At 31.6% G+C, this 21,561-nt stretch overlaps 1 protein-coding gene across 1 annotated transcript; it reads right to left on the reverse strand.

Annotated features, from left to right (window-relative positions):
• Positions 1-11,037: 11,037 nt before the first annotated feature.
• Positions 11,038-18,750, reverse strand: LOC143048995 (carbonic anhydrase 1-like). Its single transcript, XM_076222820.1, has 7 exons — positions 18,715-18,750; positions 17,308-17,484; positions 16,952-17,100; positions 15,690-15,761; positions 14,787-14,850; positions 13,405-13,562; positions 11,038-11,705 (listed from the first exon to the last, which is right to left on the reverse strand). Exons 2-7 carry the CDS (start codon positions 17,447-17,449, stop codon positions 11,418-11,420), a joined length of 873 nt encoding a protein of 290 aa, XP_076078935.1. The 5' UTR covers positions 17,450-17,484; positions 18,715-18,750; the 3' UTR covers positions 11,038-11,417.
• Positions 18,751-21,561: the final 2,811 nt, after the last annotated feature.

Genomic DNA, 21,561 nt, shown 5'->3' on the forward strand with positions numbered 1-21,561 from the left:
AACAAATTGAAGTTTATAACAACTTTGACTGGCTATACAGCCTTGCATAGTTGGTATTACATTCTAACACTAAATTCACTAACATTGTACAAAAGTTGTACAGTATATACTTAGATCATATGCATTTGTTGGTCTTTATTTTCTTATTAATCTTTCACAATAAAAGATATCAATATCCCTTAAACATAAAAACTTGCATACTACATGTACTAAAGGAACCTGACTATAATCTAATTAACTAGTTTGTCTATATGATTGTTAAGGGTAGTTTAAGTACTGTTGTCACTTCATAACAATATATATGGGCAATACAATTTGTAACATATATATCTTCTGGTACAAATACTTTTTGTACTAGACAAGCACATAACGACAGTAAGAGAGCTGTACAGGTGCTATCTGAAAAAGCTTGTAATCTAGTAAGCGTAAGAGAAAGTCCACAGAGACTTTAATACCTAAATATCAATATAGGAAGCGTGGAGGGAGGATTTGCAGAAATACCATCTTACTAAGAAGTAGACACTAATATATACTATGAGACTTGGAAAGAGAGAGCAGAAAGAAAACATAGAAGAAAGTAAAGAGTTTGTTAAAATGCTAACACAGTACGCTTCCCATAAGCAATGTTAAGAAAAAAACATCAGAAAATTAAAAACTTTTTTTTATGACAATTACAGTGTACCATCAATGGCATCATCAGTTAAACGTACAATCATTCCTTATAAAATTGTCATGCCATATGTTAATTTCATTATGCATTTTTATATGTGACACCTTTGATAAAAGATTAATTACCTATATATGTATTGTTTATTTAAGAAAAACACAATACTGGTACAATACCGGAATACAATACTGGTACAAAATTTTTATACCAGTATTGTGCACAATACTAGTATATCAGTATTGCGATCACCAACTACAGGAGATCCGGTTATACAGCATTAAAATACAACTACTAATTTACTGGTTCCTGACTTGGGACAGGCACATACAGAATGTGGCAGGGATAAACTAGATTGAACTTTATTAAAAAATTACCCATTATCAAACTAAAAATGCCTATTACTAAGTGAACTCAGATTACTCTGCTGTTTACATATTTGTTAAACTATAATTTGCTTCTTGTAGATATTAGCCTGTGAGATCAAGATGCAGATATATCCACCAGATACCAAATGCCACACCAAAGCAGACATTTTCAAATGTTGAGGGACCTATGCATACATCTACATCCTTCATTGTAATGGACTTTGAAACAACTGATTGAGTATGTTAGCTAACATTTAATTAATTATGTTTGAACAGTGCTACACAACAGCCTGGGTGGATTTTGCATTTTCCACCGGCCCACTCCAGCTATAATCTCTTTTTTGTTAAACTATTGATATCTAATGCTTATCTGCTTTTTTTCAATTGATTGTACTTGCAAGTCTTTTGATTAAACAAAAGAAATTGCATGCCCACTCCTATGGTTGGGTAGAGTTGACAAGCTAGAAAGTTTGCCCATTCCCACTGTGGACGGGTGGACAAAGCAAAATCCACCTGAGCTGTAGTGTATATTTGAAAGTCAATTACTTATATTAAAAAAAATCAAAAAAAAATCTAGAACTTTACAATCTTTTTTTTAATACCCCTATTTAATATACAAAAGAAGATGTCATATGATTGCCAAAGATACAACTCTCCACAAGAAACCAAGTGACACAGAAATTAACAGCTACAGGTCATTGTAAGGCCTTCAACAATGAGCAAAGCCCATACCGCATATGCAGCTTTAAAAGGCACTGAAATGACAAATGAAAGATTATGCATGGTGGGGGTGAAATAAAAAGTGTCTTTTGACCCCCTCTCCCCCTACATTTATTTCTGGAACATCCCTCAGTGTTGTAACACATAAACACATTTGGTAGCCAGATTGCTTTCAACCATATACTATAGTGATATTTTTTTCTTCAGAATGCTAAATTTAAAAGTTTTAATCATTTTGTGATGAATTTTCTTTTTTACTTCCAGTTAGGCAAGATGTTATCTCTCATACCAAAGAGATAGAATATGAAACTGGCAGCCAGTATTGATATAATGTTGTACTAAAAGCTCAAATACCATCAGGGGCTGAAGACATAACAGGAATTGTGTGGGATTTGACCAACCATAGACTAAAAAGAAAAGTTGTTGCTGCATTACAGATATTTTGAACTCAGCAATTTTTATTGATGTTTTTAATGTTAATTCTCTCTCTTATGAATAATATGATATCTATACTTGCAATGAGCATGAATTGAAAGTTCCTCATGTCTGTAAAACTGTTTTCCCTTGACATTGACCACATTTCATGGATCGGTGAAAAAAGTTATGTACCCATGGTCAAGTCCATGTATCAGATTCAAAAAGCAATAGGTCTGCTTAATTTGGTATACTGTATGATTGATCCTGATCTCATTGTCATGGTTTATTGATCAATGTTAATATTCAAAAGATTTTATATTGATTGTACATTGTATATATAGATATGATTAATTGATTATATTTATTTGTATCCTTTGAACCATCATGACCATGTTATACTTTCATGATAATATACAAATAAATATTGAAATGTGATAGAGTTTATTAATATCATTGAAGAAGATTATTTCTATTATTTATTACATGTATGTGCATGAAGTAGGATAAACACTTTCTGAAATATTTCATGGGAGATAATTAACCTAACTGAGTTCAATGTTGAACAGGAATGATGGGGTATTTTTTAATGAGCTATAGATAATGCTGGTGTGAAATATAAGAAAATGCATCCTCAGTCTGAGCCCTAATGCTGTCATGTGATGTCTGGTGTTGCACATTGCACAAAATCGAAAACATGTAGCAAAACCATAAATATTGTCCAACATGTTTAACCCCACCACATTATGTATGTATGTGTCTGTCCCAAGTCAGGAGCCTGTTATTCAGTGGTTGTGGTTTGTTTGTGTGTAAAATATTTGTTTTTTGATCATTTTTTTATTTTAAATAAGGCCGTGAGTTTTCTCCCTTGAATTGTTTTACATTGTCATTTTGGGCCTTTTATAGCTGACTATGCGATATAGGCTTTGCTCATTGTTGAAGGCCGTACAGTTTCCTCTTACCGTTAATGTCTGTGTCATTTTGGTCTCTTGTAGAGAGTTGTCTCATTGACAATCATACCACATCTTCTTTTTATTATATACTTTTAAAATATGAGCAAAAAGGAGAGAACTTTCATATTTTAGGTCCTAAAATTTCCATGACCTTTGACCTTTTGACCTCAAGGTTGAAGCTAATCCTTTATCTAATGCATATCATAAAGTTATCATAATTACAAATGTAATGAAAGATTATAGTACATAAAGGTAAGTTTACTATAGAAAATTGAGCAAAAAAGGAGGTCATTGTCTAATTTTAGCTCCTAAAATTACTTGACTTTTTGACCTGTTGACCCCTAAAGGCTGAAACCAAACCATGATCTTTTGAATATCATCAAATGCTCTTTATTTACAAAGGTTGTGAAATTTATGGGACCAATAGGTAGATACACTTTTGAAAATTTAGCAAAAAAGGAGATTTTTGTTGACTTTAGCTCCAAAAATGACCTTGACATTTGACCTTTTGAACTTTACATGTCATAAATATCATAGTTTATTCTTATTATAAGATTATATGAAGTATGGTTAGTTTTGCTAAAGATTTACATAAATTATACCAAAAAACATCAGAACCAAGTCTCCATTTATGAACTGTGACAATGACATTCTAAATCAAAATTTCTCGAAATTGGTACGGTAAAAGTTTCTAAATTTTTTTTTAGGATGGAACAATATGTAAAGTTAATTTAAATATCATTTTTTAATGCTCTGCTAAAATATTCACTTTTGAACTAGTGAAGATATAAAATTGACAAATTTTAGACTTTTCTCCTTTTTCTATTATTAGTAACAATAACACAGTTCTAAAAATAGAATAGCAAAAAAACAATTTATTTTTTATGTTTAAATTTACAAGGTTTAAAATTACATACTATTTAAACCCCTTATTTGGCATTTGAGGACATAGTAAGAACTCTTAGACCCCCCTACTTACAATCCTTGATAAAAATGTAAATTATTTTGCTTGTTGTATATTGGCTAATTATGGGCCGAATACCTCATATACCAGTGATTTCTTCAAGAAAATTATGAGAAGTTTTCTTGTTTTGTGTATTCTTTTTATACGACCGCAAAAATTTTAATTTTTTGGTCGTATATTGCTATCACGTTGGCGTCGTCGTCGTCGTCGTCGTCGTCGTCCGAATACTTTTAGTTTTCGCACTCTAACTTTAGTAAAAGTGAATAGAAATCAATGAAATTTTAACACAAGGTTTATGACCACAAAATGAAGGTTGTGATTGATTTTGGGAGTTTTGGTCCCAACATTTTAGGAATAAGGGGCCAAAAAGTGCACAAATAAGCATTTTCTTGGTTTTCGCACTATAACTTTAGTTGAAGTGAATAGAAATCTATGAAATTTTGACACAAGGTTTATGACCACAAAAGGAAGGTTGGGATTGATTTTGGGAGTTTTGGTTTCAACAGTTTAGGAATTAAGGGCCAAAAAAGGGCCCAAATAAGCATTATTCTTGGTTTTCGCACAATAACTTTAGTATAAGTAAATAGAAATCAATGAAATTTTAACACAAGGTTTATGACCACAAAAGGAAGGTTGGGATTGATTTTTGGAGTTGAGGTCACAACAGTTTATGAATTATGGGCCAAAAAGGGGCCCAAATAAGCATTATTCTTAGTTTTTGCACCATAACTTTGGTATAAGTAAATAGAAATCTATGAAATTTAAACACAAGGTTTATGACCATAAAAGGAAGGTTGGGTTTGATTTTGGGAGTTTTGGTCCTAACAGTTTAGGAATAAAGGGCCCAAAGGGTCCAAAATTGAACTTTGTGTGATTTCATCAAAAATTGAATAATTGGGGTTCTTTGATATGCCGAATCTAACTATGTATGTAGATTCTTAATTTTTGGTCCCGTTTTCAAATTGGTCTACATTAAGGTCCAAAGGGTCCAAAATTAAACTTACTTTGATTTTAACAAAAATTGAATCCTTGGGGTTCTTTGATATGCTGAATTTAAAAATGTACTTAGATTTTTAATTATTGGCCTAGTTTTCAAGTTGGTCCAAATGGGGGTCCAAAATTAAACTTTGTTTGATTTCATTAAAAATTGAATAAATGGGTTCTTTGATATTCCAAATCTAACTGTGTATGTAGATTCTTAATTTTTGGTCCAGTTTTCAAATTGGTCTACATTAAAATCCAAAGGGTCCAAAATTAAACTAAGTTTGATTTTAACAAAAATTAAATTCTTGGGCTTATTTGATATGCTTTATCTAAATATGTACTTTGATTTTTGATTATGGGCCCAGTTTTCAAGTTGGTCCAAATCAGGATTCCATATCAAGTATTGTGCAATAGCAAGAAATTTTCAATTGCACATTATTGCACAATAGCAAGAAATATCTAATTGCACAATATTGTGCAATAGCAATTAATTTTCGATTGGAGTTATCTTTCTTTGTATAGAATAGTAGTTGATAATATATGTTGGAAATTTGCCAGACATGACTATGATGTCATTTTCTATTTTTATTTGCCAATAATTTTATGTAAATAACTTCATTGGAAATTTGCCAATATAAAATGTTGCTGATGAAGCTTTTTTTCCTTATCTTATCTAAAATGTTTTTAGATAATGTATGTTGGACATTTGCCAGACATGACTGATGTCATTTTCTATTTTTATTTGCCAATAACTTTATGTAAATAACTTCATTGGAAATTTGCCAATATAAAATGTTGCTGATGAAGTTTTTTTTATTGTTTTGTACAATAAACAATGTATATTCACTTTTACTACCAACCAATCTTTACCATTCAGTGATAACAAGCACTTTATTTTACATTTTAATATTTTATGATGTATTTAAAAGAGTAGTTATTGTTGCAAACTTCATTAGAAATTTGAATTGATATCAGTTTTGGAAAAAGGGAAACAGGGATGTGAAAAAAGGGGGGGTTTAAATTTTTCTCATTTCAGATTTCATAAATAAAAAGAAAATTTCTTCAAACATTTTTTTGAGAGGATTAATATTCAACAGCATAGTGAATTGCTCAAAGGCAAAAAAAAACTTATAAGTTCATTAGACCACATTCATTCTGTGTCAGAAACCTATGCTGTGTCAACTATTTAATTTTAGATTTAAAAAGTTTGAAGAAGAAATCTTTAATTGATTTGTAAAATCTTGACATTTGTTTTGTGTAAAAAAAAATCACAATCCAAATTCAGAGCTGTATCACGCTTGAATGTTTTGTCCATACTTGCCCCAACTGTTCAGGGTTCGACCTCTGCGGTCTTATAAAGCTGCGCCCTGCGGAGCACCTGGTTTTCAAATAAAAACCTAATAAATATAAGTTACCAACCTTTTAGTTTTATATTGTTTTAAGAAAAAAGTTGCCTTTTTTTAGAACTCTGAATTGGACGTCTTAGTGTTATGATATTGTAATTATATATTTATTTATGTTGGCCTAATTTGTGTTGTGTGGCATGAACTGTGTAGTTTAGAAATCACTGGAACAATCACAGATACTGATGGAATGATTGGAACTTTCCATTTGACTTACATAACAATTCCAGAGTGATCCTAATAAATGATGCGTTATTTGAACTTCTACATTTTTCTGGAAACTTCCGTTGTAGTTTTATAGGACTTTCTTTTTCTAGAGTCTTCTAGAGATTTCCGTGACAACTATATATATACATACACTAAAGTTAAACTTTCAGACTTACACATGATAGACATTAGTATTCACAGCATTTGGATTGACACTTTTTGTCTACAAACAACATCATACTAGATTGTGACCTTAGTAGTGGACGTAATATTCAGATTGGATTCCAAGAAGATGTCAGGATACAAATAAAGATAAAAGATTGGACTCATATTTTGACAGTTAAGTTGACAGTAATATTTGTGTAATATTTTTTGTATAATAAATCTTGCTAAATTTTATTATTGATTTGTTACTTTTGTTGGCTACAATTTAAAAGTGATTCTGGCCGTAACAATAAAAAAACATTCCCGCAAATATTTCTTCAAAAGTTTGAAGATTTATCAAATATCAGTCAGTTAGTTGCCTTAACAAAATCAGTCGTCAGAAACACCTTCCGTTGTAATACCACCATTGATTTCCCCCTATTAGTCTTTGTTAAATTTGCACTTTTCAAAAAATTGTGCAGAATTTATCTTTGTTTCAAATGAAGAAATACTTGGCATGAGTGAAGTATTATTCTGTCCAGTACTAGTCTAGAGAAAACATTTCACATAACATTTCATTGCATATAAGAAAATAAACATCACTGGAAGTTAACAAATCAAATGTTTCCCCTTATTTAACATTTGAACAAGATTTAGTAACCATGTCACCTCAAGTTTACAAAATATTCGATAGAAACCCCAAATAAAAAAATAATGGTGCTTTGAAATACCCAAAACATATGTTTATGACACAGAAAAAGTGATTTGGTGGTATTACACCTTCTGTGTAATATGAATATCACAGACATCAGTCATTCTCTGTTATTTTCAGCCTAATCTGAAAAGACTACTAATTTTTTTTGGTTACATAATATGTAAATATATATATATATATATATATATACAACTCGTCTAAACATCAACCCAACAATGTTAGATCTGTAAATTTGCTTTCGCAAATTTTTGGTTCTTCCCTCGCCGGGATTCGAACCCATGCTACTGTGATATCGTGACACCAAATCGCCTGCACTGCAGCCGTCCCGCTAGACCACACGACCACCTGGGCTCTTAAAAAATAGAGCTTTCGCTGGCCGTGTGTTACCTTTCCACGTCAGTTTTAATCTAGCGGCGTACTGCAGTACATGATATATAAGGCATGAAGATGTTATTGTTACAGATCAGCTAAACATCTTCATGCCTTATATATCATGTACTGCAGTACGCCGCTAGATTAAAACTGACGTGGAAAGGTAACACACGGCCAGCGAAAGCTCTATTTTTTAAGAGCCCAGGTGGTCGTGTGGTCTAGCGGGACGGCTGCAGTGCAGGCGATTTGGTGTCACGATATCACAGTAGCATGGGTTCGAATCCCGGCGAGGGAAGAACCAAAAATTTGCGAAAGCAAATTTACAGATCTAACATTGTTGGGTTGATGTTTAGACGAGTTGTATATACATTATGTACACAGCCATGTATCACCATCATTGATGGGGATCCGATGGATACATCTGTTGTAGGGTTGTCACTGACTCAGACGTATATATATATATATATATATAACTCGTCTAAACATCAACCCAACAATTACTTAGATCTGTAAATTTGCTTTCGCAAATTTTTGGTTCTTCCCTCGCCGGGATTCGAACCCGTGCTACTGTGATATCGTGACACCAAATCGCCTGCACTGCAGCCGTCCCACTAGACCACACGACCACCTGGGCTCTCAAAAAAAAAGAGCTTTCGCTGGCCGTGTGTTACCTTTCCTCGTCAGTTTTAATCTAGCGGCGTACTACAGTACATGATATATAAGGCATGAAGATGTTATTGTTGCACATTGGAAAGCAGAAGGAATGTCATTGTATGCTGCCGCAAAACAAGCAAGATTGTCTCTTGCAGGCAAGAGATGCAAATGCAAAGGAACATGCATGAAAAAACAACAAGTAAATGTATGAAATCTGATGTTCCTTGTTACAGCAAGAGTCACCCGGGCGAGAGTACCAACATAGGATTTAGATAGACAGTTAAATACAGAATTATTTAATTTCAATTGATTTAATGTTTACTTATTCACTTTATTCATCTAATTGTAGTAATATTTATTTGTAATAATCAATATAAGTTTTTTTTATTTCTGTTTGCCTACAATAAACCCATATTATCCAAATACATGTATGGTCAAGCTCGTACCAGATATGAGTCCGACCGTACGCGTACGGTCCAAATACTCATCTGGTCTCAAACATATTTTTCCTGGCATGGATTTTTATACTTGCTAAAATCAAGGTTTTACTATACTTCTTTCAAAAATATAAGAAAAAGTATATGGGTCACCTGAGGGATCACCTTGCTATTTTTCAAGCTTTAAGTCGTGCAAAATTGCCCAGGTTTGCATAGATTATTCGTAAAAATAAACACTTAAGTTCTTTGTGAATAAAAAGAATAATATAATATACCCGGTTAAAGATGTATTTTTCGACTGATTATCATTATTATTATTATTATTATTTAAACTGATTTAACTTGAAAACGAGGACATGGACCCTCAGGTTTTTTTCAATGGCATAGAATAGCACAATCATAAAGGTATATTTTTATAACATATTCAAACTGCGTGAAAATAATTGTATGCACATTTTCGTATAAAAAATTCATCGTGGGATAGAAATTACTCTGGATGTCTTTGTTTCGAAATAATATTAACAATTACTTGTATGTCACTATACGTGAAACTCTCTGTACCGACTGTTTACACCACGAGGGTAACAACATCCCAGTAGTCAGCACTTCGGTGTTGACATGAATATCCAATATATGGTAATTTTTATAAATTTCCTGTTTAAAAAAGTATGAATTTTCCGAAATACTAAGGATTTTCTTATCCAAGGCATAGATTATCTTAGCCGTATTTGGCACAATATTTTACAACTTCAGGTCCTCAATGCTCTTCAACTTTATACTTTTTTGGCATTATAACTTTTGTGATCTGAGCGTCACTGATGAGTCTTATAAAGACGAAACGTGCAGCTGGCATATTAAATTATAAGCCTGATACCTTTGATAACTATTTACTGAATATCAGTACTGGACTCAAATTTTGCTGCTTGATAATATGTTTCGCAAATTTTATTTAATTGCAGATAATTACATTAGATGTATGTTTCATTATAATATTTTATTCTGATTGGCTAACTGCACACCACGTGTTATTCCGTAAGCAGTTGCATTAATACAACTTTTCACTCATGATGACACGTGCTCCAACAATAAAGTGCACAGGTGAGTTAAATAATAAAATATTATATAAAATTCGTGTTTTCATGATCATAGCTAAAAAAATGTAATTATAAGTATTGAATGCTTCTTTTTGTAACTTTATAGGGTTGTAAAAGCGTTGACCGTGCGTACATTTTTAGAATGAAGCGCCAAAATGTACTTCGGTCAACGCTTTTACACCCCCAAAAAATTTACAAAAAGAAGCATTCAATTCTCAAAAATATAACTTATAAATCATGTGCGCCGTACAATTAACTTTTGAGACGAACCCTTTCATTTTATCTGATCATACCGAGACTTTCCGTAAATCTCTACTTGTAGTGTTACATCACGACTATGGAAGTTTTTAACGACCTTGACTGGCTATCCAGCCCTTGCACGGTCGGCCCTGGCTTTTGTCTTTCTGAGTAATTTAAAAAAAATAATTTCCATAAGGTAATTGGTATAATTAAGAATTACTGCGTTACATCAAGAATTTTACTCGGGAACACCCGTCAAATGTAAAAATATGATGTACAGTCTATTATAATTATTGTGAATTTCTGTAAGGGGATGACCATTAGATTTTATGAAAGGGCAGGTGGATGTTTTGTGGACATAATTTTCAATTTTCATGTTGATACATGAAGGTCGGTAAAATAAATTTATTTCGCGCAACATTGTACCGCAACAATCCATTTTCACTCTTGGACACACTCGTTTCCTACTTTTTGTATGAAAGAATATTTTTTTTCCGTACTGTCTGTACAAGGGTATACCATTCTTTTAAAGAAATACTTGTTCTCTTTTCCCCTTACCAAGATTTCAAGATTTTATTCATAACCTCAGACAAATACAGCTGTACAAGAGGACAATATATACATACATAAGATAAAACATAGCGAGACAGGACAGACGAAACACAAATATATAGTATATTATAAAAGACAATTGGTATAACTAGTTTTAGTATTTTATAATTTATTTTCGAAAATTGATAATTTCCTTTTAACTTGCGTTACATATAGACAGCAAGCCAGTAAATTTGCTCTTGCTTTGATTCATTACATAATAATTTGGTATAAACTTTGATCTAAGAGCAGAAACATCAGCAATTTTTACAGATAAACAATATATGAAACTCGTTCCCTTTTCCCTCATTATATAATGTACATGTTCTTTTTTCCCTCGCGATCAGAATATCAAATGGTTGCTCTCTTAGCTATCGATTTCTTTCCATGAATAATGCTAATACTAACAAGAACTATCTTTAAAAAAATGATATCGTACCAATCAATTCTCCCAAAGAACTTTCTTCTATATTCTAATAATTAATTTTGTTAACTAGGGTTCATCAACATAATTTTGGTAGTAAAAATTAACCCATAAACACACGCTGTTATCGGATCTAGATGTTGACTGGGAATATGTGTTTTGACTCTTTCCTCTCCTATATACATGGTTGATGCATCTGTCATTAGATTCAAAACGACGGTAATTTTCATAGTTTCTCCTTCGAGGACAGCTAAGGTTTACTTTACGTTGCCACAATGGTTGAACAGGTCTAAATGTATCCACGATATTGTTTTCAAACATACTTGGAGTTCCCATCAAGGCCCGGAATGCATTTATCTACAACGAACCATATATTGATTGAGATGAAAAATAAGTCTGTAATTTTGTAAGTATCCGATTCCATTTGTTTTATAATTGCATGTTTAAATGCTTGACATCTTTCTGGTTTTAGTATCAATCAAGATATCTTATTTATAAGCTTTTAATTAAATATCATAAGACGTACCTCCTCCTTTCTATGAGAGCATGGATGGGGTTTAACGAATAGAGAATGGTGCTCCTTTTAAATATTATACTTTAGAAAATTGGACAACAAAAAATACAGAAATAAAGAATGACGGGATGCTGAAATATATAAAGAATAAAGAATAGAGAATAATTTGTAAAGTTTATAAAGGATAGAGGCTTCAAAAGTTAAAGAAATATTTTAAATACAATACTTGATGGTCCCAACAAACATTGTTTTATGCAAAGACACTTTTTTTTCAGTTTTAACTGATAAATGTTAATGACTCAGCAAATTCCGAGTATTGTTCTTTATTGATTTTTTTCACCTGCTAGCATTCTATCATATACATATAGATTAAAATATGGCAGGATTTTGACCATGGGCTAATGAAGGGTCTGATATGACAAATCACATGGTTTTTTTATCATATACTTCAGCAGAAGACATACAGACTTTTTTAACTTTGAAAAATGGATTTAGTTTAATATTTGTTTTGTATTTGTTAATAATATACTTTTCTGTTTCTTATATTGGATTTTTATCATAGTTATGTTTTTCACTAAAAATGTGCCGAAGAGGTGTATTTTCCGGAATTTGAAGGATGACGTCGAAATGCTATGCGATAACGTAACTTATCGGTCGTCCCACTGTCTATATCACTCTTCAGTTCTTAATAAATATGTATCTTGTCTATATACCAGCTTTGATTATTTGGAATTACCAATTTTCACTTCTTCGTACTATGAACATCAAAATTATTTCATTTCTCCTTAAATACTGTTCTTTCACCTGTACAGCGAGTTTTATCTAGGTTAAGCACTAATTGTTATCGACTCCTAGGAGTCGAGATTAAGAATTGAACGATGGACAGTCAGTGCGTGAATTTGTCTTGCTACCTGATTGGAAGATATTACGAGACGTGAATAATCAAAGTTTATTGATTGGTTAGGACAATTCAAACCTAGTAAATGTCCTTCAATTCCGTAGAGTATCGGATTTGTCCTCTCTATTTTAGCAATTAGATTTTGCCTGGTCATTAATCATGCATATTCATGATAATGGTACACAGGTTATTTTTATCTATAAATAGTCGAATCTTCTGGAGTTTCGTAAACAACAACGTTAAACGATATATACTACTTCATAACGTGTGACCTCACGTGTGTGGTAAAATTTGTTGATTGATGCACGTGGCTATTCTAGTAAATGAATTAATCTACAAAGCGAGAGCACTTTCCATTTTCATCAGCTAAGAGTCGACTAGCCTTTTTTAAAAGGCTAAAGCTTGTATTGTTTCATTGTTGATATTAACCCCACATGTACCAAGTGTTAGATTAGTTTTACTGATATTAAAGAAATTTTCACACAAACGAACAAATATACGTAATGACAAAATTATTTTCCTTTACTTGTGTAGGATATGACGCAGCTTTTAAAGGAAGCAATAAATATTCTTAAATCTTCTTATGTTTTTACAGTAATTGGAGTAGTTAAATAATTTTGATACAAAAATGATATTTTATTTACCTGATATTCAGACATAGAAATGCTTTGTTCAAAAATGGTCCATATAATGTTCTCAGTACATGGAGGTGTTGTAAAACTTCCACAATATCGGTACCAACAGGTGGTTGATTCTGGGAAGAGATCTATGACTGGAAATTTGTCGAGGACTATCTTACTACCTGTAAATCAAATTATCCTGATTTAGAGTAATTTCTCGCAATTTGATTGGCTGATATTGTCCTAATAAATTTCAGTACAATTTTTTATCACGTCAATTGGAATTATCTCCCTTATTTATTACGTAAATTGGAATTATCTCCCTTATACCATTGACCTAATAAAAAAAAACAAAAAACAATTGAGTTGCTTTGTAGTCATAATATTTTTTATTTTTCACATTTTTTTATTTAATATCTAAAATATATTTATTGATATTGTCCTAACATTGAATTTGAATATAATAATATGTAATATAACAAAATCAGGATAAATTCGTTACACAGTGTTCAATTGTCCTAATACGAAATTTATCGGGTCAATAAAATTCATATCGGGTTTGGCTTCGCCTCACCCGATATGAATTTTATTGACCCGATAAATTCTCGTATTAGGACAATTGCACACTGTGTAACTAATAATATTTTGCAAATAAAACTGTTAATATTATTAATTGAATATTTGTTAATACAAAGAATAAGGTACATTCTTTGGTTAGCTTCCTTGCTAGCTCAACCATGAAATGAATTTACCTTAAAAATGCAATGAAACTATAAATATTAATGCTTGTTCGAAGTTTCCCCTTTGTATATGTACAAATTGGCCCTTCTCTTATTCATTATCTTTGCTGTTTATATACTATTGCAGTATGACAAATTCCTAATTCAAAGGCAACAGAAGGATATTTACGCCGTGATTGTACAATTGTAAAGTACATTCACATAACTGTATTTGTAAATGAACTGAGTAATTGATTGAAATAAGATTGGCAAATCAAACACACCTACAACATGCTTGTGAATTTGCTTATACTTATCAATAAATTTTAAATTTAGATTGAAAATATTTTCAAACTGTTAATGTTTATATTATGTCACTAGTTCTGATTGGTTCTCTGTTTAACTATTGACTCCATCCAAAGGCTTGTGTACCTTACCTAATAATGACTTCATGGTTGAGCTAGCAAGGAAGCAAACCAAAGAATCTACCTGTATCTTCATACTCGCTGGAATCTGCTGTAATAGTATAAATAACATATTTAAATGAAAATACGCCGTAAACGCCATTATTTATTTTTTTCTGTTTAATTCATTGAACATGGTATTTAATCTTATCAACATTGTTTGCTTTAAAAATTTGTTTTCATTCCTAATGTGTGACAAAAAGGTTGTCTCTCTTTCACTTACCTGGTGAGGTTATATATGGGAGCATTGATACTATTTCGTCATAATTAGGATTGTGTTTGCCAGCCTGTAACGAGAATCATCTGTCACTGAATTCATAAAATCACTATAAAAAAACAATTATTATCAAATGAGATGTTATTTGTATCACAGGAATTTTTTTCATATGTCGAAATACTGTGCTTTTATTTGTGTTGTGCTTCTGTACCAAGTAGTGAATTTGGTGTTTTGAGAAGATTTTACTTTGGAGAAAACGTTTCGGAGAAGACGTTACTTTGGAGAAAACGTTACTTTGGAGAAAACGTTACTTTGGAGAAGACGTTACTGATTTGAAAAACTTGTGTCTAATCCATTTGTCCTTTTTGAATAATAAAATATGTTTTAACTAGTCAATTTTAGGAGTTATAAATACAAAGTCATATTCCGTAAGGACCAGGACTTTAATCCGATCACATTCGAAAATATTCATGTTCTCTGTACGTTGAAGAAAACTTTCAATAAAAACTTGACAGGATTAAGGGTTACCTTGTACAAATAAAAGCCTGCTTCTACTTATAACACATCCATTTACCCATAGCCGGGCGAAATTTTCCGTAAGTCGTCCAACTAGTTGACCCTACTTTATCATTTTTTTTCTTCTTGTCTTGTGTTGATAGACATTTCTCTTGAGTCAAAAAGTAATTAATAATCAATTCGATGGATACCCTACCTTCGTTATAAATTTTGTATTTAAAGGGGCATGTGTCACCTCTTGAAGGTATCGGTTTGTTGTTTGTTTTCTGTCTAATTGGTGTATAGCCTATGTGTCTTTTTATTTATTTGCCTTAATTTCATATACACAATACTTATAACTTCGTAAACTCTACTTTGATTTTTAGATATTTATACGAGATAAAATGACCTTACATAAATTAGTACTGAAATCACTGCTCGTAATTCTACTGGTCCATTTCCAGTTGTGACAAAATCAAAATGGACCTGAAATACAACATGTACAATGCATATACATGGTTTTAGTATGGTTTTACATTAGTAATTTTTGGAGTCATTTATAGCTTGCTGTTCGGTATGAGCCAAGGCTCCGTGTTGAAGACCGTACTCTGACCTATAATGATTTACCTTTATAAATTGTGACTTCGATGGAGAGTTTTTTCATTGGCACTCATACCACATCTTCTTATATCTATATAGGTTCAGCAAAAGTTCATACACCAAAGAAAGGGATCATCACATCTTTTAATGACACGTTCGTTTGTGACCAACATTTGCATAATTTTCTGTTAAAAAGTATTGATGAAAGTAAGTATTTATATGAGGTTCTATATTTTTTTTGAGAAGGGGGCTAATTCGTTACGCCATTTTCTCTATCATTTTCCACCGTTATATTATATTCTTAACTTTATGACATCCTATGATTTTGTATTCTTTTTGTTCTTTTCTCTTTATATCCAATATTTTTGTGTTAATAACATTTTTTTTTTATTTTTTTTTCAAATTTGTCCTGTAGCGTTCCTAGTAAGGGTTAATCCAGAAAAGCGCTAAATACGCATGAAATTATAAAGTGTAATTTTCATTTTATTCTCTATTTTCACCATTATTCTCTATCATGTTAATCCATCCTGAACTCATAAAAACTTTTATAAAAAAAATAAAAATAGGGTATGTTTAGGTTCAAATATTGATCAGTGTATTTATAGTCATCTGGTCTGGACAACTTATAAAGTGTGTCGTCTAAATATACAAGGAGCTTTTTCATCTGATTTGTATATATAGTTTTTTTTTATGTTGGTACTGCTATAACCACTGTCCCAGATTAGGTGAGGGTTAAGCGCTTAAAAACATGTTTAACCCCGCCATATTCATTATGTGCCTGTCCCAAGTCAGGAGCCTGCAGTTTAGTGGTTGACGTTGGCTCAGGTCTGTCTTACATGTTTTTCGTAAACTGTTTTGTTATAAATTAGGCCATCAGTTTTCTCAATTTAATTGTTTCATATGTTTTCATATCGGGCCCTTTTATAGCCCACCATACGGTATGGGTTTTTTCACTGTTGAAGGTCGTACGGTTGCTTACATCCACTTCATTTGAACATTTGTGGATAGTTGTCTCATTGGCAATCATACCAAATCTCCATATTTTTATAAGGAGAACAATAACCAAATTTACTTACTTCCATGGCATATCGGTGTCCATTTATTGTATGTTCTGAACCCCATTGGCTATTACTCCCCCAATGGAAATGCAATTCGTTAAGTTGAAGGGGTTCCTGAAGACCTCCTCTTTTAATCAATGGCTGGCGATCAGGAAAGTCTATTATAACTGTAAAAACGATAGAATATAGTAAAAAGGTTTAAAAGAAAGAAAATAACAACACAACAGAATAAAAACATCTTACAACAAAAGTTTTCTAAATTATCATAAGTATAATTCAAATTCGATAATAGGTTTGTGCGTATTTACTTTGCAAACTGTTGCGAAGAATATTTGCTTCCATAAATGAAATATTTGTTTAAGGAATATGTTTACCTGCATGACCATTGTTTCTCATCTCCATTTTTACTCGTTCTGTATTTTCTAGATCCGAGAAGTCAAACGGGACCATTCTGTTGTTTTTTACCACATCTTTCGTTTTAATATCGACAGGTGACTGCCTTTTACTAATGCACATTTCATTGCCTTCCAAGCAATGCCAAAATGATGGCGCTAGAAAAAAAATAATGACAATAACATTTTCAAAAAGGCATTTAAGAAAGACTGAATTTAGAAAATTTTCCTTTTTTTCAGTGAGGGTTTCTGTTATAAGAACCAGTAGCACAAAGTCAATATTCTCTGCTTTTACTTTTGGATTTAGTTATTCTTTTTTTTTTAAATATTGCACATGAAACAGAAGAGGTGTGATTAACAAAAGAAAGGACCAATGAAAAAAAAACGACAGAAAAAAAAACAAAAAACGACGTCTAAACATGCGAAACATGATCTTCTTCAAATAGATATGTGTCTATATGCGCGTAAGGTCACCTTTTTTAACACAGTGCATGCATGGTTGGTTAATGTCATTTTGGTATTTGTTGTTTATTTTAAGGTATCTTGAGTGACATTGATGACACTCAGATTCGAACATTAAAATAATACTTTATCACAACTCTTTTTTAAGATGTTGTCAAAGGTAAAGTTACCGTAAATGGGCTATGTCACAGATTTTTGTAAAATTTTGCATACAACGTTGGCTCTTTGAACTTTAACTAAAAATCTAAAATATAATGCATTGGTCTCTTTTTTTGTCTGAAATTTTCTTGATTTAAATCTTTGAAAATTGAACTTTTGTATAGAAAGCACATGAAATAAGCGTAAACGTTCTTGGTTTGTGTTAAAATCATGAAATCTCTGATTTCAAGTCTATATGTTGTTGATACATTGTCCGTTTTAATGATATAAAATAATTATATAATTCGGAGTTTTGTTGATTTTAAGACAAATTTTAGAACGTTTAACACCCGTTTTATATGCTTTCTATACAAATGTGCACCCTTTGTGAAAGAATTTAATCAGTAACATTTCAGACAATAAAATAGATAATGCATCAACTTTTTTTTTCTCGATTTTTAGCAAAATTTCAACGAGTTAAAGTTGTTCACAAAATTTGACCAAAATCTGTGACATAGCCCATTTACTGTTCCTTGTGGATAAGTATAAAGGGTGTAAATGGGAGGTTTACAGAATAGAGAATAATTGGCAAAAAATATAAAGGAAAAGAGAAAACAGGACAAAAAAATATAAAGGAAAAGAGAAAACAGGACAAAAAAAAACAAGAATAGAGAATAATGGGCGAAAAGTTTAAAGAATAGACTGACTCTGAGGAAAATTGCCTAAAAAATTGAAGAATACAGAAATGAAGTACCCCCCATCCAAACCCTCATTTCATTGTATACTCACGGATACCGCGTTGATAATATCCCCATTCAGATGAACCTAAAGGAGAAAATTATGTAAGTAGTTACTTTCTTTCTTTTAACCAAATTTCAGATTAGGTATTATAAACACTAAAATCTGAATAAAAAAATCCAAATGACATCATGGTTTTCAGCGATGATTTGTACAAATATTGATATAAATTAAATGGCAAACAGCCTTCAGTTTACACACGGCTATTGTAAAAACAATTATTGCTCTCAAATAAAATATAAAAAGATTTTAACACTTTTTATCTGCAGCATTTTCCCTGACTTATGTGTTTTGTACGTGCGTTTTATTACTTCTAATTATGGTACCGATGATGCATGCATGAATGACTATCAGTCCCCATGGTTACCCCCATATTTTCATTCAGTCCAAAATTTACAGCATGTTTAAAGCACAAACTCCTAATCATTTCGACATTTTCCTTTTCTATTTGCTATATCTAAGACTTAATGTTAAGAGCTTGATATAGAAACACATTATCATTGCGTGAAAATGATAAATACATTATAATATAAGTTTATTGAAAAATGCACATTTATACCCCAATGGGGTTGAAGACATACATAAATCAACAAATTAAGTTGAATACATAATAAAAAAAACAATAAAAGAATAAAACATTATATACATATGTATCTATCATTCAGTTGTTGAGTCCACCCTCCTCAGTGACCATGACTTTTAACAAATCGAGCAGCATACTGCACAATTGACGGACACGAAAGACGTACAAATGATGCTGTTGCTGCTCTAACATCAAAGGTGCAAGTTTGTCTTTATTCTAGAATTTATCTAATAAAACTTAAGTTAGACTTTTTCCCTTGGGAGGATTTTTTTTTTTAAATAACCAAAGACTTACCCTTAATTGCTTGAAACAACATTAGTTGTATACAGAATAAAAGAAACGCAGCACTTGAATCCATCTCAATTTTCAGAGCTTTTTCATGCGATTTTAATTTTCTTAAATTTTGCTTCTTATTCAATGAATTTGATCAATCCTCTATTTGTATATATGCAACATGTTGGGTGGCATCCTTGCTAAGGCTCAGTTTTATCATCCAATAAGATCAGATGATGAAGCTAGTCAATATGAATTGTAACTAACATGTGTTTGGGGCCATGTTTAGTAGAGCGGATTAGAAATTGTCTTTTGGTGTGAAATCCTCATAAAAATGTAGTTATTGTTTTATTTTTTATATGAGAAAAAGAATATTTATTATTTCAATCAAGGGCCCTTGATAGGCAGAATGACATGTACACATAAAACAATACATCATGATTTGTAACAGAAAAACATTTATATTTATATTGAAATGTAACATTAAAAAGTTTAGATTGATGTTATTATCTTCATTCTATAGAAATCACATACATTTAATTCCAGGCAGGACCGTAACCATAAAATATATACGTATAGGACTATGTATTATGCTAACTGTGCCGTTAATGTATAGTACCCTTATTAATATTATTAGACATTTTCAACAACTCTCGACACCGACTAATGACAGCTACAGTTTACAGGCAAATTGGATTGGTCGACTCGTCTCAAAGACAAAAAAAAAAGAAAACCATCATGACTATCGTTACGAAACATATTCGATTGGCGGTTATACTGTCTTGACTATATAGCTACAGAAAATATATGAACCAAATATGTAAATTGATATTCTTATTGTGTATATTTACACGACATTTCACGTTGAATTGATTAAAACAAGAGGCTGTCACAACGACAGCAAACCGGATTTATTAACATTTATTTGTGTCCTGGCAATATCACAAGAACCATAACTGATGAACGGCGAAAGTGAAAATCATCAATATCAAATTTAACAAATAAAATTGAGAATGGAAAATCCACTTTAAAGATTGAAAAATGGCGTTTCCACTCGCGTCCGTGCATTTACTCATGAACTGTTCAACCAAAGCTTTTCAAATTTTAATATGTTGTTACTGATGACAAAATGGAGGTCAAGTTCAATAATGACGATTTTGACTTTTACCGTTCAGTTTTATGTGTAGAATTTTAATGCACAGGATATATTTACAACATCGATCTAGATATGGTTAGTAATTATTTACCATAGAAATGAGCCAACTTTTAAACCAAATCTTTGAATTTAGGAAAGAATGTAATCACGTTTTTAAATAATTTAAGGAAACAGAATGCAAGACTCAACCATTTATCATATACATTTTTTTTAAAGTTTGACTGAAATCAAAATCATTGCTATATGGAAAAGCTTTGAAGTGTACAATAAAGTCTCAACTTTTGTCACAATTCGTAAAACAAATATCTAAATTATAAAATAGACTGGTACTGCTGTTATATTTTTCCACTGTTGTAGGAATTAACCGAAAAGAGTTTGTGTATGTGTGTGTGCTTGTGTATGTGTAATATAAAAAGAGGGGTGCTGAAAATTAAAAAAAAAATTTAGTGGAGGAGAGCGCAAAAAATCTTACACAAGTGTTATTCAAAGTCTGACAAATGGATTAAATTCTGCTATTTTATTATTACTATCGTAAATATAGTGAGAAATTGCTCTTCTTTTTTATTTGAATTAGTCGCTTGTTATTGGTGAGAGTCTAATATTTGATTGGAAATAAAGAGCATACAACAAATGTCAACTCCCCATTACATTTAACGGTTCAATGATCAGAGACTGTAAGGGTAACCAGTCATAATGAAAGTCAATATGTGTAATCAAAGTTAAAAATAATTGCATGGTCCAAAGCAAAAAAACGTGTCTGATATTTTTTTTGAAAGAAAGAAGCCAGGTAAGCAAAAGGACGTGCATATAACATGTAAAAGAACTG

Source organism: Mytilus galloprovincialis, chromosome 10, assembly GCF_965363235.1.
Source record: "Mytilus galloprovincialis chromosome 10, xbMytGall1.hap1.1, whole genome shotgun sequence".
In the NCBI taxonomy this organism is placed as follows: Eukaryota; Metazoa; Mollusca; class Bivalvia; order Mytilida; family Mytilidae; genus Mytilus; species Mytilus galloprovincialis.

Excerpts from the sequence above, each read along its gene's own strand:
- LOC143048995 (XM_076222820.1), bottom strand. The coding sequence starts at position 17,449 with ATGTGCATTAGTAAAAGGCAGTCACCTGTCGATATTAAAACGAAAGAT. Across the intron at positions 15,762-16,951 it reads GACACCGATATGCCATGGAA|GTCCATTTTGATTTTGTCAC; the intron begins GTAAGTAAATTT and ends GTTGTATTTCAG. Across the intron at positions 11,706-13,404 it reads TTTCTATGTCTGAATATCAG|ATAAATGCATTCCGGGCCTT; the intron begins GTAAATAAAATA and ends GGTTCGTTGTAG.